This window comes from Rana temporaria, chromosome 1 (assembly GCF_905171775.1).
Source record: "Rana temporaria chromosome 1, aRanTem1.1, whole genome shotgun sequence".
In the NCBI taxonomy this organism is placed as follows: Eukaryota; Metazoa; Chordata; class Amphibia; order Anura; family Ranidae; genus Rana; species Rana temporaria.
In genome coordinates, this window is record NC_053489.1 from 99,770,618 (window position 1) to 99,793,557 (window position 22,940).

The 22,940-nt window shown below is 49.1% G+C and overlaps 1 protein-coding gene across 2 annotated transcripts in view; it reads left to right on the forward strand.

Moving 5' to 3' along the window:
* The first annotated feature begins 4,858 nt into the window (after positions 1-4,858).
* POC5 (POC5 centriolar protein) overlaps positions 4,859-22,940 on the forward strand; it is a 70,425-nt gene continuing 52,343 nt past the window's right edge. For both annotated transcript variants that reach the window (XM_040341203.1, XM_040341212.1), the window contains exons 1-2: positions 4,859-4,977; positions 20,751-20,834. In XM_040341203.1, coding sequence (XP_040197137.1) covers positions 20,751-20,834 — 84 coding nt within the window. In that variant the 5' untranslated portion in view covers positions 4,859-4,977. The remainder of the gene's footprint in view (positions 4,978-20,750; positions 20,835-22,940) is intronic.

A 22,940-nucleotide genomic window follows, 5' to 3' on the forward strand; every position in this document is an offset into this window, starting at 1 on the left:
TGTGGTTCCTTTGCGATTCACATGCAGTTTATAGTGTGACCCAAGCCTAAAGCTTAACTCTAGGCAAACAGCTAAGCAAACAGAAGAAAGAGAACTTTTGCCATTCAAAGTATTCATTAATTTCTCTGTCTAGAGCAGAGGACCTGATTTTTTTGTGTTCTGCAGTTAAATAACATTCTGCTCTCCACTTCCACCATGTAGCTGGACAGTGAAAGGGTAAGCAGCAGACTGTCGTTTTTCGGCTGTAAAAAATGATCGTGTGTGGGCTAAAACGATGTTAAAAACCTGCGCATGCTCAGAAGCAAGGTATGAGACGGGAGCGCTGGTAAAACTACCGTTCATAATGGAGTAAGCACATTCATCACGCTGTAACAGACAGAAAAGCGCGAATCATCTTTTACTAACACGGAATCAGCTAAAGCAGTCCAAAGGCGAATGGAACTTCCCCTTTATAGTGCCGTCGTACGTGTTGTACGTCACCGCGCTTTGCTAGATCATTTTTTTTTAAACGATGGTGTGTGGGCAACGTAATTTTAATGATGAAGTTGGAAAAACTATGTTTTTTTTCATGCTGAAAAATGATCGTGTGTACGCGGCATCATACACTCCAACCCCTATAGATCCCAGTACTCAGTACTAAATATTCCAGAAAGCTATTGTCTTTTATTTCTGAACTGGGGACATAGTGCCCCATCCATAAAGCCTCGTACACATGATTGGATTTCCATCAGACAAATCTGTGCAATTTTGTACGAAAGGCGTTGTCCGTGAACTTGTTCTGCATACAGATGGCAGAACATTTTCAGCCAACATACACCAAACTACGTGTTTTTTTCAGCTCTTTACTGGGGGTTTGGAGGGGAGTGGGGTCTGTACTGCAGGGTTTGGAGGGGAGAGGGGTATGTACTGGGGGGGGGGGTTTGGAGGGGAGTGGGTCTGTACTGGGGGGTTTGGAGGGGAGTGGGGTCTGTACTGGGGGGTTTGGAGGGGAGTTGGGTCTGTACTGGGGGGGTTTGGAGGGAGTGGGGTCTGTACTGGGGGGGTTTGGAGGGGAGTGGGGTCTGTACTGGGGGGGGTTTGGAGGGGAGTTGGGTCTGTACTGGGGGGGTTTGGAGGGGAGTGGGGTCTGTACTGGGGGGGTTTGGAGGGGAGTGGGGTCTGTACTGGGGGGTTTGGAGGGGAGAGGGGTCTGTACTGGGGGGGGTTTGGAGGGGAGAGGGGTCTGTACTGGGGGTTTGGAGGTTTGGAGGGGAGTGGGGTCTGTACTGGGGGGTTTGGAGGGGAGAGGGGTCTGTACTGGGGGGGGGTTTGGAGGGGAGAGGGGTCTGTACTGGGGGGGTTTGGAGGGGAGTGGGGTCTGTACTGGGGGGGTTTGGAGGGGAGTGGGGTCTGTACTGGGGGGTTTGGAGGGGAGTGGGGTCTGTACTGGGGGATTTGGAGGGGAGAGGGGTCTGTACTGGGGGGGTTTGGAGGGGAGAGGGGTCTGTACTGGGGGTTTGGAGGGGAGAGGGGTCTGTACTGGGGGGGGTTTGGAGGGGAGTGGGGTCTGTACTGGGGGGTTTGGAGGGGAGAGGGGTCTGTACTGGGGGGGTTTGGAGGGGAGAGGGGTCTGTACTGGGGGTTTGGAGGGGAGAGGGGTCTGTACTGGGGGGGGTTTGGAGGGGAGTGGGGTCTGTACTGGGGGGTTTGGAGGGGAGAGGGGTCTGTACTGGGGGGGTTTGGAGGGGAGTGGGGTCTGTACTGGGGGGGTTTGGAGGGGAGTGGGGTCTGTACTGGGGGGTTTGGAGGGGAGAGGGGTCTGTACTGGGGGGGGTTTGGAGGGGAGAGGGGTCTGTACTGGGGGTTTGGAGGGGAGAGGGGTCTGTACTGGGGGGGGTTTGGAGGGGAGTGGGGTCTGTACTGGGGGGGTTTGGAGGGGAGTTGGGTCTGTACTGGGGGGGTTTGGAGGGGAGTGGGGTCTGCACGGGGGGGTTTGGAGGGGAGAGGGGTCTGTACTGGGGGTTTGGAGGGGAGAGGGGTCTGTACTGGGGGGGTTTGGAGGGGAGTGGGGTCTGTACTGGGGGGGTTTGGAGGGGAGTGGGGTCTGTACTGGGGGGTTTGGAGGGGAGTGGGGTCTGTACTGGGGGGTTTGGAGGGGAGTGGGGTCTGTACTGGGGGTTTGGAGGGGAGTGGGGTCTGTACTGGGGGGTTTGGAGGAGAGTGGTGTCTGTACTGGGGGGTTTGGAGGGGAGTGGGGTCTGTACTGGGGGGTTTGGAGGGGAGTGGGGTCTGTACTGGGGGGGGTTTGGAGGGGAGTGGGGTCTGTACTGGGGGGTTTGGAGGGGAGAGGGGTCTGTATTGGGGGGGTTTGGAGGGGAGAGGGGTCTGTACTGGGGGTTTGGAGGGGAGAGGGGTCTGTACTGGGGGGGGTTTGGAGGGGAGTGGGGTCTGTACTGGGGGGTTTGGAGGGGAGAGGGGTCTGTACTGGGGGGGGTTTGGAGGGGAGTGGGGTCTGTACTGGGGGGTTTGGAGGGGGGAGGGGTCTGTATTGGGGGGGTTTGGAGGGGAGAGGGGTCTGTACTGGGGGTTTGGAGGGGAGAGGGGTCTGTACTGGGGGGGGTTTGGAGGGGAGTGGGGTCTGTACTGGGGGGTTTGGAGGGGAGTGGGGTCTGTACTGGGGGGGTTTGGAGGGGAGTGGGGTCTGTACTGGGGGGGATTGGAGGGGAGTGGGGTCTGTACTGGGGGATTTAGAGGGGAGTGGGGTCTGTACTGGGGGTTTGGAGGGGAGTGGGGTCTGTACTGGGGGGTTTGGAGGGGAGTGGGGTCTGTACTGGGGGGTTTGGAGGGGAGTGGGGTCTGTACTGGGGGGGTTTGGAGGGGAGTGGGGTCTGTACTGGGGGGTTTGGAGGGGAGAGGGGTCTGTACTGGGGGGTTTGGAGGGGAGTGGGGTCTGTACTGGGGGGTTTGGAGGGGAGAGGGGTCTGTACTGGGGGGGGTTTGGAGGGGAGTGGGGTCTGTACTGGGGGGTTTGGAGGGGAGGGGGGTCTGTATTGGGGGGGTTGGGAGGGGAGAGGGGTCTGTACTGGGGGTTTGGAGGGGAGAGGGGTCTGTACTGGGGGGGGGTTGGGGGGGAGTGGGGTCTGTACTGGGGGGTTTGGAGGGGAGAGGGGTCTGTACTGGGGGGGGTTTGGAGGGGAGTGGGGTCTGTACTGGGGGGTTTGGAGGGGAGAGGGGTCTGTATTGGGGGGGTTTGGAGGGGAGAGGGGTCTGTACTGGGGGTTTGGAGGGGAGAGGGGTCTGTACTGGGGGGGGTTTGGAGGGGAGTGGGGTCTGTACTGGGGGGTTTGGAGGGGAGAGGGGTCTGTACTGGGGGGGTTTGGAGGGGAGTGGGGTCTGTACTGGGGGGGGATTGGAGGGGAGTGGGGTCTGTACTGGGGGGGTTTGGAGGGGAGTGGGGTCTGTACTGGGGGGGGATTGGAGGGGAGTGGGGTCTGTACTGGGGGGGTTTGGAGGGGAGTGGGGTCTGTACTGGGGGGGGGTTTGGAGGGGAGTGGGGTCTGTACTGGGGGGTTTGGAGGGGAGAGGGGTCTGTACTGGGGGGTTTGGAGGGGAGTGGGGTCTGTACTGGGGGGTTTGGAGGGGAGAGGGGTCTGTACTGGGGGGGGTTTGGAGGGGAGTGGGGTCTGTACTGGGGGGTTTGGAGGGGAGAGGGGTCTGTATTGGGGGGGTTTGGAGGGGAGAGGGGTCTGTACTGGGGGTTTGGAGGGGAGAGGGGTCTGTACTGGGGGGGGTTTGGAGGGGAGTGGGGTCTGTACTGGGGGGTTTGGAGGGGAGTGGGGTCTGTACTGGGGGGGGTTGGGGGGGGAGTGGGGTCTGTACTGGGGGGTTTGGAGGGGAGAGGGGTCTGTATTGGGGGGGTTTGGAGGGGAGAGGGGTCTGTACTGGGGGTTTGGAGGGGAGAGGGGTCTGTACTGGGGGGGGTTTGGAGGGGAGTGGGGTCTGTACTGGGGGGTTTGGAGGGGAGAGGGGTCTGTACTGGGGGGGTTTGGAGGGGAGTGGGGTCTGTACTGGGGGGGATTGGAGGGGAGTGGGGTCTGTACTGGGGGGGTTTGGAGGGGAGTGGGGTCTGTACTGGGGGGGGATTGGAGGGGAGTGGGGTCTGTACTGGGGGGGTTTGGAGGGGAGTGGGGTCTGTACTGGGGGGGGGTTTGGAGGGGAGTGGGGTCTGTACTGAAAGAGTAGACAGAGGAAAAGATGGGTATACTATGGGAGTGGGCTGTTGGTGGAGTTCTGTACTGTAGCTGGAATGTACAAATGCAGCAATCTAGAAATTGAATGAAAGGTTTAGCTCTATAAAACACCTTTCGATAGACGAATAGTGCATTTTATACATAACTATATAAATCAGACCAAAATGAGGGCCAACTGAAGAGGGACATAGGGACTTTATTCGGGATAAGAGACAGTCCCTTGAAATCAGGGACACTTGGGAGCTATGCCATTTTTCAGGTTTTTTTTTGGAGGGGGGTTGCTATTTTATTTTATTTACATTCTATTATTTTTTCCCACACTTGTATGCCAAACAAGCACAAGTAACAATGACAGCGAATAGTGCCAACTAGAACACTGCCGGGTGAGAAGCAATAAAGGACAACACACTCCACTGGGGTGCAGGCGGCTGATCGCCCGCTTTCTATCACCCTGCGATCTCCTATGGGGATTATTCTATTATACTGATAAACGTACAATACTGTACACACAACACACCCCCTCATCATTCACCACTATAACCGTCCATGAGCCCGCCTCCAGCCAATCGCCAGCTTGGCCGCGCCTATCATCGCTCCAACTCTGGCTGTTATTGGCGGAATCTCTTTGACTGTTAGCGCGGCGCTAGTACCGGGATGCGTTCTGTAACCATGGCTACGCACACTTCCGGGTTCCCATATCCGGCCGTTGTGTCCTGTCACCAGCAGTGCTGACACCGAAAACTTTAAGGTGAGTGAATGAGTGTGTGCGCCCTCCTCCGGTACAGGCTTGGCTTCCCCCCTCCGGTACAGGCTTGGCTTCCCCCCTCCGGTACAGGCTTGTCTCCCCTCCTCCGGTACAGGCTTGTCTCCCCTCCTCCGGTACAGGCTTGGCTCCCCTCCTCCGGTACCTGCTGTGTGCTTTCCCCCTCCGGTACCTGCTGTGTGCTGTCTACCATTATCAGTGAAAGTAATTCCTACATTTCATGTTGTCACCAGAACAGTAAGAGTGGGGAAATCTTCCACTGGGGACATCATTGGTTCTGGTAACAATCAGGGATTCCCTTGCTTTGACAGAACGTCCTGTTTTGACAATGGGACAGGAAGTGAAGGGAAATCTCCCCTATGGGGCACAGATGGCATAAACAATAAATTAACCCTCCCTTACTGCTATTCAAAATGAGAAAACAACGTTTTGCCTATAGTTCTACTTCAATAACGATGAGGCTACAGGACACGTTTCTGACCTGATGATGTCCTAAGGAGTAAAGATAGAGAATGCCTTTATCATAATCATCAGCTTGGTATGGGGGTACTCAGAAGGGTGAGGAGCTAGGAGCACCAGCAGGGGACCCCCAGAAGAGAAGGTTCTATTGCCTATTTTTTTATTAAAGCGGTGTTCCACCCAAAGAATTTTAAATAAAAAAAAAAAAAATGGACACTTACCTGTCCTGGAGTCCAGCGATGTCGGCACCACAGCTGATGTTTCCATCAGCTGTCTGTTAGGGAACCCAGCAGTGTAGCCTTTCAGCTTCACGCTGGGAACCCTACTGCGCACGCGCGAGGCCCCGCTCCTCTCTCCTACTGGCCTAGCGGCTGGGGGAGGGAGGAGGAGGAGAAAGCCACACCCGTAATGTCAATATCCGCGGCTGAGGCTCCCGGAAGTGGGAAAGCATACCTGTCAGACATGTAACCTGTCCCCCCAGAAAGGTGCCTATTGCGGCACCGGAGGGGGGGAGCAATCAGATAAGCGGAAGTTCCACTTTTGGGTTTAACTTTTCTTTCATTTAGAACAATACGTATTCTGCTACATATTTTTTGTAAAAAAATTCCCAGTAAGTGTATATCGATTGGTTTGCACAAAAGTTTTAGCGTCTACAAACTATGGGACTTATTTATGGTGCTTTTGATTTTTATTTTTATTTTACTAGTAATGGCGGTGATCAGGGACTTAAAGCGGATCTCCACTCTAAAGTGGAGTCCCGCTGATCGGAACCCTCCCCCCCCTCCGGTGTCACATTTGACACCTTTCAGGGGGGAGGGGGTGCAGATACCTGTCTACAGACAGGTATCTGCACCCACTTCCGGCCCTACGATACGGGCAAAGGACGGGTTTTTCCTCCGCTTCCCGTCGCCCCCCCGTTGTATGCTGGGAACACTCGGCTCCCAGCACACAGCGGGAGCCAATCGGCGGGCGCAGCGCGACTCGCGCATGCGCCGTAGGGAACCGGGCAGTGAAGCCGGAGCGCTTCACTTCCTGGTTCCCTCACCGAGGATGGAGGGGGGAGCAGCAGGGTGACGAGCGATCGGCTCGTCATCTGCTGCGATCACCGCTGGACTCCAGGACAGGTGAGTGTCCTTATATTAAAAGTCAGCAGCTGCAGTATTTGTAGCTGCTGGCTTTTAATATATTTTTCCCGTGGCACATCCGCTTTAAAGCTGGATTGTGATACTGCGGCAGACAAATTGGACACCTAACTGACACTTTTGGCACTTTTTTGGGAACCAGTGACACTAATACAGTGATCAGTGCTAAAAAAATATGCACTGTCACTGTACTAATGACACTGGCTGGGAGGGGGTTAACATCAGGGGCAACCAAAGGGCTAACTGTGTGCCTAAAATGTACTTTTACTAGTGGAAGGCATGGATCGGTGTTCCTGCTTTTGAAGGAACACAGGATCCATGCCAGGGTGGATTTTATTTAAATCACTAGTAAAAAAGGTTTGATTTAAATCATAATTTTTAAAGAGCAACTGTCATCTCTGCCCTGCAGTGGCTCCACCTCTGGCCCGCTGTTGATTTACCGACAGTCCCATTCAATTTAATGGGGTGGCTGATGATGCGGCAGTGACACAACAAGGTGAGGGACGTGGCTGCAGCAGGTGAGTGGATACCCGCTAACAGGCGCTGCCATGATGTATCTGAAATGAGAGGCGCTCTTTAAATGTAAGGACTTATTCTTGCTGGTAGTTAGAATCTTTAATATTTGCAAACAAGATGAAGGTTTCCTCTTTAGAATAATAAGTTAGTAAAACAGCGATATCAGAACCGATTCAATCATACAGTTTGTAGTGTACATAGATTTGCAAAACAATGGGATAATGGAATATTCCTGAACTTTGTTTTATCTCCTGGTTACTGTGAAAATGTGTGAATGCCGTGCATGTTATCTCAGCTTGCAGATTCAATAATCAGAGAGCAGAACTGGTGGCTCCCACGTGCATGCACAGGAGTGACGTCACTGCGGCTCCGACCAATTACAGCGCCGGAGCCGCGATACCTGGAAGTAACCCCCGGGAGAGATGTCGGCTGCGGGGGCTTCGATCTGAGGTGAGTATTATATAATGAGCTGTGCATACTAGCTCATTATGCCTTTATCTTGCAGGTGTTATTTTTTATTTTTTAAAAAGTGGGTTTACAACCACTTTAATTGTCATAGCAAAGGGGGACTTCCGCATTGACTTCTTTTACATGCAATGCCGCATGTGGCCAGAGGTGGAGGGGGGGGGCGCTGGAGAGATTTGAAAATATTCGGAGGCAGCTCGGCTAAACTCGGAAACTGAGTATTTCCGGGTGATTCCAAGTATTTCCCAATGGCTCCGAATCGTTCCGAGTGACACCGGCGCCCACGCACCTCTGGCCAAATGCGGTACTGCACACCGCATTTGGCTTGAATCTTGCTCGTATTGCAAGACAACACTCGCAAACCGAGTAAGGATTATAAAAATATTAAAAATAAAAGTTGCTTGTCTTTCAAAACGCTTGTTAACCACGTTACTTGTAAACCAAGGTTCCACTGTATCTCCAATATGGACCCTCTATTTTCCCTAGATCTGTACTGTCATTCACACAGCTTTATTCCTTCAGTATGAGTTTCCTATTATTTATTCTTCCAGTATGGACCCCTCATCCTCCCTGGTTCTGTGCTTTCATCCAGAGCTTTATTCCTCCAGTATGGACCCCTCATCCTCCCTGGTTCTGTGCTTTCATCCACAGAGCTTTATTCCTCCAGTATGGACCCCTCATCCTCCCTGGCTCTGTGCTTTCATCCACAGAGCTTTATTCCTCCAGTATGGACCCCTCATCCTCCCTGGCTCTGTGCTTTCATCCACAGAGCTTTATTCCTCCAGTATGGACCCCTCATCCTCCCTGGTTCTGTGCTTTCATCCACAGAGCTTTATTCCTCCAGTATGGACCCCTCATCCTCCCTGGTTCTGTGCTTTCATCCACAGAGCTGTATTCTTCCAGTATGGACCCCTCATCCTCCCTGGCTCTGTGCTTTCATCCAGAGCTTTATTCCTCCAGTATGGACCCCTCATCCTCCCTGGTTCTGTGCTTTCATCCACAGAGCTGTATTCTTCCAGTATGGACCCCTCATCCTCCCTGGCTCTGTGCTTGCTTCCAGAGCTTTATTCCTCCAGTATGGACCCCTCATCCTCCCTGGTTCTGTGCTTTCATCCACAGAGCTTTATTCCTCCAGTATGGACCCCTCATCCTCCCTGGCTCTGTGCTTTCATCCACAGAGCTTTATTCCTCCAGTATGGACCCCTCATCCTCCCTGGCTCTGTGCTTTCATCCACAGAGCTTTATTCCTCCAGTATGGACCCCTCATCCTCCCTGGTTCTGTGCTTTCATCCACGGAGCTTTAGTCCTCCAGTATGGACCCCTCATCCTCCCTGGTTCTGTGCTTTCATCCACAGAGCTTTATTCCTCCAGTATGGACCCCTCATCCTCCCTGGCTCTGTGCTTTCATCCACAGAGCTTTATTCCTCCAGTATGGACCCCTCATCCTCCCTGGTTCTGTTCTTTCATCCACAGAGCTTTATTCCTTCAATATGGACCCCTCATCCTCCCTGGTTCTGTTCTTTCATCCACAGAGCTTTATTCCTTCAATATGGACCCATCATCCTCCCTGGTTCTGTTCTTTCATCCACAGAGCTTTATTCCTTCAATATGGACCCATCATCCTCCCTGGTTCTGTGCTTTCATCCACACAGCTTTATTCCTCCAGTATGGACCCCTCATCCTCCCTGGCTCTGTGCTTTCATCCACGGAGCTTTATTCCTTCAGTATGGACCCCTCATCCTCCCTGGTTCTGTTCTTTCATCCACAGAGCTTTATTCCTTCAATATGGACCCATCATCCTCCCTGGTTCTGTGCTTTCATCCACGGAGCTTTATTCCTTCAATATGGACCCATCATCCTCCCTGGTTCTGTGCTTTCATCCACGGAGCTTTATTCCTCCAGTATAGACCCCTCATCCTCCCTGGTTCTGTGCTTTCATCCACGGAGCTTTATTCCTCCAGTATGGACCCCTGATCCTCCCTGGTTCTGTGCTTTCATCCACAGAGCTTTATTCCTCCAGTATGGACCCCTCATCCTCCCTGGTTCTGTGCTTTCATCCACAGAGCTTTATTCCTCCAGTATGGACCCCTCATCCTCCCTGGTTCTGTGCTTTCATCCACGGAGCTTTATTCCTCCAGTATGGACCCCTCATCCTCCCTGGTTCTGTGCTTTCATCCACAGAGCTGTATTCTTCCAGTATGGACCCCTCATCCTCCCTGGCTCTGTGCTTTCATCCAGAGCTTTATTCCTCCAGTATGGACCCCTCATCCTCCCTGGTTCTGTGCTTTCATCCACAGAGCTGTATTCTTCCAGTATGGACCCCTCATCCTCCCTGGCTCTGTGCTTGCTTCCAGAGCTTTATTCCTCCAGTATGGACCCCTCATCCTCCCTGGTTCTGTGCTTTCATCCACGGAGCTTTATTCCTCCAGTATGGACCCCTCATCCTCCCTGGTTCTGTGCTTTCATCCACAGAGCTTTATTCCTCCAGTATGGACCCCTCATCCTCCCTGGCTCTGTGCTTTCATCCACAGAGCTTTATTCCTCCAGTATGGACCCCTCATCCTCCCTGGCTCTGTGCTTTCATCCACAGAGCTTTATTCCTCCAGTATGGACCCCTCATCCTCCCTGGCTCTGTGCTTTCATCCACAGAGCTTTATTCCTCCAGTATGGACCCCTCATCCTCCCTGGTTCTGTGCTTTCATCCACAGAGCTGTATTCTTCCAGTATGGACCCCTCATCCTCCCTGGCTCTGTGCTTTCATCCAGAGCTTTATTCCTCCAGTATGAACCCCTCATCCTCCCTGGTTCTGTGCTTTCATCCACAGAGCTGTATTCTTCCAGTATGGACCCCTCATCCTCCCTGGCTCTGTGCTTGCTTCCAGAGCTTTATTCCTCCAGTATGGACCCCTCATCCTCCCTGGTTCTGTGCTTTCATCCACAGAGCTTTATTCCTCCAGAATGGACCCCTCATTTTCCCTGGCTCTGTGCTTTCATCCACAGAGCTTTATTCCTCCAGTATGGACCCCTCATCCTCCCTGGTTCTGTGCTTTCATCCACAGAGCTTTATTCCTCCAGTATGGACCCCTCATCCTCCCTGGCTCTGTGCTTTCATCCACGGAGCTTTAGTCCTCCAGTATGGACCCCTCATCCTCCCTGGTTCTGTGCTTTCATCCACGGAGCTTTATTCCTTCAGTATGGACGCCTCATCCTCCCTGGTTCTGTGCTTTCATCCACGGAGCTTTATTCCTCCAGTATGGACCCCTCATCCTCCCTGGTTCTGTGCTTTCATCCACAGAGCTTTATTCCTCCAGTATGGACCCCTCATCCTCCCTGGTTCTGTGCTTTCATCCAGAGCTTTATTCCTCCAGTATGGACCCCTCATCCTCCCTGGTTCTGTGCTTTCATCCACAGAGCTTTATTCCTCCAGTATGGACCCCTCATCCTCCCTGGCTCTGTGCTTTCATCCACAGAGCTTTATTCCTCCAGTATGGACCCCTCATCCTCCCTGGCTCTGTGCTTTCATCCACAGAGCTTTATTCCTCCAGTATGGACCCCTCATCCTCCCTGGCTCTGTGCTTTCATCCACAGAGCTTTATTCCTCCAGTATGGACCCCTCATCCTCCCTGGTTCTGTGCTTTCATCCAAAGAGCTGTATTCTTCCAGTATGGACCCCTCATCCTCCCTGGCTCTGTGCTTTCATCCAGAGCTTTATTCCTCCAGTATGGACCCCTCATCCTCCCTGGTTCTGTGCTTTCATCCACAGAGCTGTATTCTTCCAGTATGGACCCCTCATCCTCCCTGGCTCTGTGCTTGCTTCCAGAGCTTTATTCCTCCAGTATGGACCCCTCATCCTCCCTGGTTCTGTGCTTTCATCCACAGAGCTTTATTCCTCCAGTATGGACCCCTCATCCTCCCTGGCTCTGTGCTTTCATCCACAGAGCTTTATTCCTCCAGTATGGACCCCTCATCCTCCCTGGTTCTGTTCTTTCATCCACAGAGCTTTATTCCTTCAATATGGACCCATCATCCTCCCTGGTTCTGTTCTTTCATCCACAGAGCTTTATTCCTTCAATATGGACCCATCATCCTCCCTGGTTCTGTGCTTTCATCCACACAGCTTTATTCCTTCAATATGGACCCATCATCCTCCCTGGTTCTGTGCTTTCATCCACACAGCTTTATTCCTCCAGTATGGACCCCTCATCCTCCCTGTCTCTGTGCTTTCATCCACGGAGCTTTATTCCTTCAGTATGGACCCCTCATCCTCCCTGGTTCTGTTCTTTCATCCACAGAGCTTTATTCCTTCAATATGGACCCATCATCCTCCCTGGTTCTGTGCTTTCATCCACAGAGCTTTATTCCTTCAATATGGACCCATCATCCTCCCTGGTTCTGTTCTTTCATCCACAGAGCTTTATTCCTCCAGTATGGACCCCTCATCCTCCCTGGTTTTGTGCTTTCATCCACGGAGCTTTATTCCTCCAGTATGGACCCCTCATCCTCCCTGGTTCTGTGCTTTCATCCACAGAGCTTTATTCCTCCAGTATGGACCCCTCATCCTCCCTGGTTCTGTGCTTTCATCCACAGAGCTTTATTCCTCCAGTATGGACCCCTCATCCTCCCTGGTTCTGTGCTTTCATCCACAGAGCTTTATTCCTCCAGTATGGACCCCTCATCCTCCCTGGTTCTGTGCTTTCATCCACGGAGCTTTATTCCTCCAGTATGGACCCCTCATCCTCCCTGGTTCTGTGCTTTCATCCACAGAAATGTATTCTTCCAGTATGGACCCCTCATCCTCCCTGGCTCTGTGCTTTCATCCAGAGCTTTATTCCTCCAGTATGGACCCCTCATCCTCCCTGGTTCTGTGCTTTCATCCACAGAGCTGTATTCTTCCAGTATGGACCCCTCATCCTCCCTGGCTCTGTGCTTGCTTCCAGAGCTTTATTCCTCCAGTATGGACCCCTCATCCTCCCTGGTTCTGTGCTTTCATCCACGGAGCTTTATTCCTCCAGTATGGACCCCTCATCCTCCCTGGCTCTGTGCTTTCATCCACAGAGCTTTATTCCTCCAGTATGGACCCCTCATCCTCCCTGGTTCTGTGCTTTCATCCACAGAGCTTTATTCCTCCAGTATGGACCCCTCATCCTCCCTGGCTCTGTGCTTTCATCCACAGAGCTTTATTCCTCCAGTATGGACCCCTCATCCTCCCTGGTTCTGTTCTTTCATCCACAGAGCTTTATTCCTTCAATATGGACCCATCATCCTCCCTGGTTCTGTGCTTTCATCCACACAGCTTTATTCCTTCAATATGGACCCATCATCCTCCCTGGTTCTGTGCTTTCATCCACACAGCTTTATTCCTCCAGTATGGACCCCTCATCCTCCCTGGCTCTGTGCTTTCATCCACGGAGCTTTATTCCTTCAGTATGGACCCCTCATCCTCCCTGGTTCTGTTCTTTCATCCACAGAGCTTTATTCCTTCAATATGGACCCATCATCCTCCCTGGTTCTGTGCTTTCATCCACGGAGCTTTATTCCTTCAGTATGGACCCCTCATCCTCCCTGGTTCTGTTCTTTCATCCACAGAGCTTTATTCCTTCAATATGGACCCATCATCCTCCCTGGTTCTGTGCTTTCATCCACGGAGCTTTATTCCTCCAGTATGGACCCCTCATCCTCCCTGGTTCTGTGCTTTCATCCACGGAGCTTTATTCCTCCAGTATGGACCCCTCATCCTCCCTGGTTCTGTGCTTTCATCCACAGAGCTTTATTCCTCCAGTATGGACCCCTCATCCTCCCTGGTTCTGTGCTTTCATCCACAGAGCTTTATTCTTCCAGTATGGACCCCTCATCCTCCCTGGTTCTGTGCTTTCATCCACGGAGCTTTATTCCTCCAGTATGGACCCCTCATCCTCCCTGGTTCTGTGCTTTCATCCACGGAGCTTTATTCCTCCAGTATGGACCCCTCATCCTCCCTGGTTCTGTCCTTTCATCCACAGAGCTTTATTCCTCCAGTATGGACCCCTCATCCTCCCTGGCTCTGTTCTAACCACACAGCTGTACTCCTCCAGTATGTATTCCCTGTCTTTTTTGTGTCAGTGCAGTAATCCACACCACTTCAATCCTCCAAGTGTTCCACTTTCCCAGAATGGACCCTAAATCGGCTATTTGTTTTAAAATATGAGCTGTACTTACGGTTTACGAGATGCATCCTCTCCGTCGCTTCCGGGTATGGGCTGCGGGACTGGGCGTTCCTATTTTGATTGACAGTCTTCCGAGAGGCTTCCGACGGTCGCATCCATCGCGTCACGTTTTTCCGAAAGAAGCCGAACGTTGTGCGCAGGCGCAGTATAGAGCCGCACCGACGTTCGGCTTCTTTCGGCTTCTAGTGACGCGATGGATGCGACCGTCGGAAGCCTCTCGGAAGACTGTCAATCAAGAAGGAACGCCCGCTCCCGAAGACCCATACCCGGAAGCGACGGAGAAGATGCATCTCGAAAACGGTAAGTACAGCTCATATTTTAAAACAAATAGCCGATTCCCCTAGACAAAACGAGCATGAAGCTAAGGGGATTGTTTAAAAAAAAATAGATTAATGGGTGAACTCACGCTTTAAGGACTGGGCCTATCTTTCAAACTTGTTTACAAGTTAACCACTTTACAACCGCCCTATAGCAAAAGTACGTCTACAGGGCGGTTGCCTAACTCTGGGAGGCCGTTAATTAATGTCCTCCCAGAGAATCGTTCCTGCGCGCGCCCTGGCGCACACACAAGGGGAACATCCGTGCGCGCTGGGTCCACGGGACCCGTAGCAACATGGATCTCAGTAAACGGCCAATGACAGCGGCCGTTTACCACGTGATCGCTCTGTCCAATGACGGACCGATCACAAATGTAAACAAACAGACAGCAGGGTCATTGCAAGTTCATCTCTCCTCACACCGATCCAGCAGGAGAGGAGAGTGATTTGTGACCCAAACAGTGAGTTTTTTTCTATTGAGCAGTGCCACCACAGTCCACACCTGTGCCCATCAGTGTCACACTTGTGCCACCTGTGCCCACGAGTGCTTATCTGCGCCACATCAGTGCCCACCAGTGCCGCCTGTGCACTAATCAGTGCTACCAGTGCCACTACAGCCTGTGCCCATCAGTGCCACCTGTGTGCTAATCAGTGCCACCAGAGCCACACCAGTGCCATCAAAATTCATTTTTTTTTACAAAATTTACGTTCTTTTTTCATTTATAGTGAAAAAAATAAAAACCACAGAGGTGATCAAATACCACCAAAAGAAAGCTCTATTTGTGTGAAAAAAAGGACAGAAATTTCATATGGATACAGTGTTGTATGACTGAGTTATTGTCATTCAAACTGTGAGAGCACCGAAAGCTGAAAATTGGTCTGGTTATTAAGGGGGTTTAAGTGCCCAGTGGTTAAAATATTTATTTATTTTTTTGCTAGAAAATTAGTTGGAACACCCAAATATTTATATATTTTTTTTCTAACAAACTAGAGAATAAAATGGCGGCTGTTGCAATACTTTCTGTCATACCGTATTTGCGCAGCAGTCTTGCAAGCGCATGATTTTTTTGTTTTTCTCGCATGATGCGATATGATTTTCCTTTAGTCAGTACAGTTTTTGTCCAAAAATACAATACGAAACATTATATCCCTTCCGAATTGTTATTCTGTCGTACGCAAATTTTCGTAATTTAGTAACTTCTTATTTTTTGATATGAGACTAGTATGCAAAAACAGACAATCATTTGTCTGATAATCTCATCGTGTGTACTAGTATTGGTCCCATATTTCTTTGTCAATACCTGAGCTGTACGGGGAGCTTGGCAAGTTTGTATTGCTTATTGGTAGATGGAGTCTTGCTATCATTCCACTCCCTTTTTTTTTTTTTTCTTTTTGTCATTTGCCTTTACTTCCATCCACACCAACTCTCCATCCCTCTGTGATCATTTCCTTGTAACAGTCAACCTAATTGATGCATTCTGTGGTCATTATCTTCCACTTCTACCCATGCCGACTTTCCTTCCCCTCTGCGATCCTTCTCTTTCATGTCTACCCTAAAGTGTTACTAAACCTACAACAGTAAAATCATTCTGTATATACAGTAAAGCATGCTTGTTATACTCAATGTGGAACCTAAGGGGTTAATCCTCTGCATTGTGTGAAAAGTCTGTTTGATCCTGTCTCCTCTGAGCCTCATTGGACAGTCAGGTGAGAATGAAAACTACTCCTAAAAGCTTTAAAGTGGTTGTAAACTCAAGGCATAATGAGCTAGTATGCATCATATACTAGCTCATTATGAAATGCTTACCTTAGTTCCCACACACCGCTGTGACCGGCAACATGTCTCCCGGAGTAATTTCGGGGTTCAAGGGCTCCGGCACTGTGATTGGCTGGAGCCACAATGACGTCACATTCACGTGGGAGCTGCCGATCATGGCACGGCTATTCAGCGCCGCCATCAGGGTGGTACAGGCATTACACCTATAAGGGGCCCGATGGTCCCCAAGGGCCCTCAGCTGGCCCCCTCCCATTTATTTTTTTATTTTTTTTTAAATGTAAAAAAAAAAAAAATTAGCATTACACCTGTAAGGGGCTCGATGGGGCCCCTTACAGGCCCGGCTGTCCCCCCTCCCGTTTTTTTTAATTTATTATTTAAAAAAAAATTTTTTGCATTACACCTGTAATGGTCCCCATGGCCCCCCTCCCCGTGTTTTTTTTTTTTTTGCATTACACCTGTAAGGGGCCCGATGGCCCCCAGGCCCCCCCCCCCCCCCCTGCTTATTATGTCGCTTCAGGAGAGAAGAGGTTACACTTCTTTTTTTTTTTTTTCGTCAGCAGATATAGAGTGCAGGTCCTGGGTTTAGTAACACGTATATTCTCTGATGGTTCTCTTCTACTCTCCTTCCCTTTGATCATTCTCATTTACTTTAATCCTTACCTGCTTTCCTCCCTAGTCATTTTCCTTTATTCCTTGTGATTGCTCTCATTTGGTCTGCGATTATTCTCTTCTATTCCATCCATGCCATCTCTACTTCTCTCTGCAATAACCTTTGCATTTTTTTTAATTTACCCCAATATGTTATGTATATATGTTTTTTAAGGTAGGTAAAAGATTCCCTTTTCTAGTAGATTTTTGTACGTTTTAAATGAATTGAGGTGCGTAGTATGAAAGTGAGGTGTGTTAGTCTTGAATTGCATTTATTTTGTGACCTTTTGAGATAATTAAAGAGGAGGTCCGGGAAAAAAAAAAATATTAAAAGCCAGCAGCTACACATACTGCAGCTGCTGGCTTTTAATAAATGGACACTTACCTGTCCTGGAGTCCAGCGATGTCGGCAGTAGGGTTCCCGGCTTGAAGCCGAAAAGACCCCAATGGCGGCGGCAGTGTAGCAAGGGAACCCGGCAGTGTGGCCTTGCGGCTTTACGCCGGGAACCCTACTGCGCATACGCGAGGCCCGCTCCTCTCTCCTATTAGCCCGGTGGCCAGGGGAGGAGGAGGGAGCCCCGCGGTGACGTCACGGCCGCGTCCAGACTCCCGGAAGTGGGAAAGGATACCTGTCCTTTGACAGGTATCCTGTCCCCCCCCCCCCCCCCCCCTGAAAGGTGGCAATTTGCAGATTAGACATTCTTATAATATGTCAAAAAAAGTTAGATTTTATTTCCATCATTTACACTTACAAAATGACAGAAAACAAAAAAATGGCGTCTGCAAAAGTTTAGGCACCCTGCAGAGTTAATATCTTGTACTGCCCCCTTTGGCAAGTATCACAACTTGTAAACGCTTTTTGTAGCCAGCCAAGAGTCTTTCAATTCTTGTTTGAGGTATCTTTGCCCATTCTTCCTTACAAAAGTCTTCCAGTTCTTTGATATGTCTGGGCTGTCTGTCACTCACTGCTCTTTTAAGGTCTATCCATAGATTTTCAATTATGTTGAGGTCAGGAGATTGTGAAGGCCATGGCATAACCTTCAGTTTACGCCTCTTGATGTAATCCCCCGTGGATTTTGAGGTGTGTTTAGGATCATTATCCATTTGTAGAAGCCATCCTCTCTTTAACTTCAGCTTTTTCACAGATGGCATCAAGTTACCATCCAAAATTTGCTGAAATTTTATTGAATCCATTTTTCCTACTACTCATGAAATGTTCCCTGTGCCACTGGCTGCAATACAACCCCAAAGCATGATCGATCCACCCCCATGCTTAACAGTTGGACAGACGTTCTTTTCATTAAATTCTGTGCCCTTTCTTCTCCAATTGTACCTTTGCTCATTCCGGCCAAAAAGTTCAATTTTAACCTCATCGGTCCACAGAACTTGTTTCGAAAATGCATCAGGCCTGTCTATATGTTCATTTGCAAAGTTCAAACGCTGATTTTTGTGGTGAGGACGTAGAAGAGGTTTTCTTTTGATGACTCTTCCATGAAGACCATATTTGTACAAGTATCTCTTTATAGTGCAATAGTGTACCACAACTCCAGTGTCTGCCAGATCTTTCTGGAGGGATCGTGCAGTCAAACGTGGGTTTTGAATTGCTTTTCTCACAATCCTGCGAGCTGTTCTGTCTGATATTTTTCTTGGTCTTCCAGATCTTGCTTTAACTTCCACTGTTCCTGATGACTGCCATTTCTTAATTACATTCCGAACAGAGGATATTGACATCTGAAAACGCTTTGCTATCTTCTTATAGCCTTCTCCAGCTTTGTGAGCATCAACTATTTTCAGTTTTAGTTTTCTACACAACTGCTTAGAAGAACCCATGGTGCTGATTGTTGGGGCAAGGTCAGATGAGTCTGGGCATTTAAAACCTTTGAGAATGACATCACCTGGTCTTCCCAGACGATGATTGAGAACAATCCATGACGCTGGCAGGTCTTAGCTTTGCAAAAGGGGGCAGTGAATGCTATAAATTCTGCCGGGTGCCCAAACTTTTGCAGACGCCATTGTTTTGTTTTCTGTAATTTTGAAAGTGTAAATGATGGAAATAAAATCTAACTTTTTTTGACATATAAGAATGTCTAATCTGTAACTTGATGCCTTTTGGAGATTTTTCGATCTTTCCTTGGCTTCGTTATGCACATTAATACAAATTTTTACCTGGGGTGCACAAACTTTCGATCCCCACTGTATCTATCCATCTCTTTGGTTTGAGAGCTTCCTTGTTAAGGCTGTCAGCAGATCAGCCTCTACATATTCGGTAGTGTCTAAAATGGAGAACAACTGAGCATGTGCAGAGCAGGGTAAGACCGTTTATTACTGGAATTTAAACAGTATAGGCACCTATTTTTCATGTTTGAGAGTGTTTTGCAAAACAAGCAACAATTTTTAAATACTTTTTGACTTGATAAACAAGCGATGTCTTGATATAAGAGTAGCGTCATGTCACAACTTAGAATAAATGAGGAGAGGCGCCTCTAAGTGTAGCAATATGATTACATTCAATGAAGGTACAACATTTAGCAACTCACATGGTTGATGATTAAAAGACGCACATCTAAGTATACAGGCATCTGGGCTAAAGCTGTCCTCATAGACCACCCTCCTGCACCGCCATCAACGTCATCCCTTCCACACTACCGCTTCAAGCCTCACTTTCAGATCGCTCTACTGCAGGGTAGTCTTCCCGGTCACGATTGCAGACTGACAGCGGTGAGAGCCGGCGGTGCAGAGGATGGTCTATGTGGACATCTTTACCCTCGATGCCTTCATACTTGGTTAAGCCTGTTTTAATCATCAACCATGTGAGTTGCTGAGTTGTGAGTATATAAATAAATACAGCGATACCCTTGAAGGAGCTTCTTTAGTTTGTTCAGTCGGTTACTCTCCCTCTCAAACCCAAAGAGCTGTCTCAGCCCCTCTGGCACACCTAGCAAACAGTGTCCTTGCAAATGCAGTAAAACGGACAGATGTAGTGAACAGGAGGTTTGTTTACTGGGAGACTTTCCACAATCAAACAGTGATCTGGTAACTCAATAGTCAAGAATGGCAAACTGTGGTATTTAATAGTGTTAATCGGGGCTTTTTTTTCAGCAGGAAGGCAGTTCCAGCACCTCCCAAACTGAATGTATGTAATGGAAAGAGGTTCTGGGGTGTGCTGGAGAGTCTATTGATGCTGGCTGCTGGGGGATCTATTGTTGCTGGAGGGGATCTATTGTTGCTGGGGAGTTCTTCTGTTACTCGTGGGGGGTCAGTCATTGCTAGGAGGGATGTACCGTTGAGGGAGGGTCTATTGATGTTGGCTGCTGGGGAATCTATTGTTGCTGGAGGGGATCTATTGCAGGGAGGGTCTATTGTTGCTGGTGGGGGATCTATTGTTGATGGGGTTGGGTCTTATTTTGCAGGGGGTCAATCGTTGCTGGGAGGGATCTGCTTGCTCCTGGTGTGTCTATTGATGCTGACTGTTTGGGAGTCCATTGTTGCTGGGGTGGATCAATTGTCGCTGGGGTATCCATTGTTGCTAGATCTATTTTACTGCCTTTCTTGTTATCATTAACAAATTCCATACAAAATACTTCACCACAAAATGATACTTGTTTCTGTATTCTCTAAAAGGGGTGGTACTGGGAGGTGGGTAAGGGGTGGAACCAAGGAACAGTGCTCGGAGGTGGGTAGGGGGTGAATTCAAGGGTGACTTGGAATAGGTTCCTGCACCTATTCTCTGAGAAAAAAAAGCCTGGTGTTAATCAAACCCAAAATGTGTCTGTGTGTCTCTCTCACTGCTTCATCCACTGAGAATCTCCTCGGAACACAAAATGGAGTCTTTAGCCAGCCCTCTGTTTTGCAAACCCCTCTGGGAATTGTAGTTTCTCCCTGTATACAAGTCTATGGGGCCATTTTGTGTGGAAACTGCATCTCCCAGAATCCATTGCAGCTCTTTCTGAAGTTTAGTACAGTCTCTCCCATTGGCTGCTGTAACTGTGCCTTTAATTGGTTTTCTTACTGCCAATAGGGGCACAAGAGAGGCCACTGAATCACAGCTCTGTGTGTGTCTGCTCACATTATTGTAAACTCAGTCATTGAAAACAGGTATAAGGAGGGGGTGAAAAAGTCCATGCAGACATGACAGCCAGCTCTCTCCCCTCTTTCAGGCTGGAAAGCCTATATACATGCAGTCATCTGTGATAATGTAAATAAATACATTAATACTTTTTTTTTTTTTGCAGATGTCATCAGATGAAGAGATTACTAGAAGTCCTGATTTACCAAAAGATTCAGACCATGGCAGTTCAGTGTCTTCAGATTTCCAGGTAACATGCCACTGTAAAGTGTTAAGGAAAAAATGTATTTTTCTGTTTTTGTCTTTTATTTCGTTTTTACAGTAAAGTTTGATACATTAAAGCGGTTATTTGCCTGTTTGAAAAAAGTAAAAAAAAATTGCAGCTACAGACTTTTAATAAAAGGACACTCATCGATCTGACCAGAAGTTGAAGCAGGTACCTGTCAAAACCAGGTACCCGCTCCCCCACCACCAAACAAGTGCCAAAAATTGGAAAGAAAGGAGGGCATAAAGCGAGACTTGGTTTCTGAAGCACGACAATAAAGTAATCAACTTGGGCAAAATAAAAATGTTATATATATTTTGCAGTCTGTCACTATCATCTAGTCAGCAATATTTGTAGCTGCTGACTGAATTTTTTTTTTTTTTTCTGAAGGAGCCTGGAGCTTCTTCCTTCCTTCCTTCCTTCCTTCCTTCCTTCCTTCCTTCCTTCCTTCCTTTCTTTCTTTCTTTCTTTCTTTCTTTTTCTTTCTTTCTTTCTTTTTCTTTCTTTCTTTCTTTCTTTCTTTCTTTCTTTCTTTCTTTCTTTCTTTCTTTCTTTCTTTCTTTCTTTCTTTCTTTCTTTCTTTCTTTCTTTCTTTCTTTCTTTCTTTCTTTCTTTCTTTCTTTCTTTCTTTCTTTCTTTCTTCTCTTTCAAAACATGATTAGTAGCATAGTGCTATTGCAGTGTAATTTGTCCCTTTCTTTTAAATCTAAAACACCTGGTTGATCCTGCCTGTTCCTGTGTCCCCCTGTGTGTGCTGACCACAGTAATCATGGCTGCTGATCCCTGATTACCGTAGTCAGGTTATTCCGTCACACAGCAGTGTTCTGAGTGTCTCTTTCTCTCCCCCCTCCTTGCCTGTCAGCTACAGTCTGTGTCTGGTAAGACCGCGACTCATAGGGAATCATTGATTTACACACGTCATGCGACGTGCTCCCAAAGTTGGAGCATATGTCGTACCAGTGTAAACTCAGCCTAAGCCCAGGTTCACACTGCTGCAGGTTAGAAATCGTGCGAGTTCAGCTAATCTCACACGATTTCAAACCGGCAATGCAGTCCGACTTCGGGGGGGCAATTTGACAGACATCTGTGTAGTTTCATGCACAGATGTCTATTCAAATCGCCCCCAAAGTCGCCAAAAAAAGTACAGGAACTACGTTTGGGAATTGGTGTGGCGCCACTCCAATTCACTTGGTGCCATTTCCGGCAATAGCCGCCGATTTGGCATGTGATTTGGCATGTCAAAATTGGCCCAATGTAAACGTGGTCTAAGAGAGGTCCTAATCTCAGCTCGTTACCTTTATAGAAGACACCTGGGAGCCAGAAATCTTGCTGATTTATTGAGCATTAAATAACGTATTTATCGGCATATAACACGCACCCCAAGTTTAGGAGGGAAGTTTTAAGGAAAAAAAACTTACATTTTAAATGCCCGTCAATGCAGCCTTATCAGCATCCATCTGCAGCCTTATAAGTGTCCATCTGCACCTTGCCCAAAATTGCAGCATGATGTGTTTTTAAATTTAGCGCCGCCGAGATACAGAGTCGGATGTCCTGTGTATTCGGCTCCTCTCGACTTGTCTCGCAGTTCTGGCCAGTCCCGCCCCATCCTGCCCCTTGGCCCGACTCCTATGATGGACACAACACCGGTCCAATGGCGGGACGTAAAGGCAAGGAGGCGGGACTGGGCATGACTGTGAGCGGAGCCTAGCCAAGTACACCGTACACTCGGCTCATGTCGGCGCTCCTCTTGCCCTCAGACAGCGGGGATCGGCATCCCCGCTGTCTGAGGGCAAGAGGAGCGCCTGAGGGCAAGAGGAGCGCCGACATGAGCCGAGGCTCGGCTCCGCTCGCAGTCATGCCCAGTCCCGCCTCCTTGCCTTTACGTTTTTTCCCCTGATTTTAAGGGGAAAAGAGTGCATGTTATGCGCCGATAAATACGGTACCTAATTCAGTCATCAAAATACAAATCAATTTATAACTTTTTTTAACCACTTAATTACTGGGCATTTAAACCCCCTTCGTGCCCAGACCAATTTTCAGCTTTCAGCGCTGACGCATTTTGAATGACAATTGCGCGGTCATACAACACTG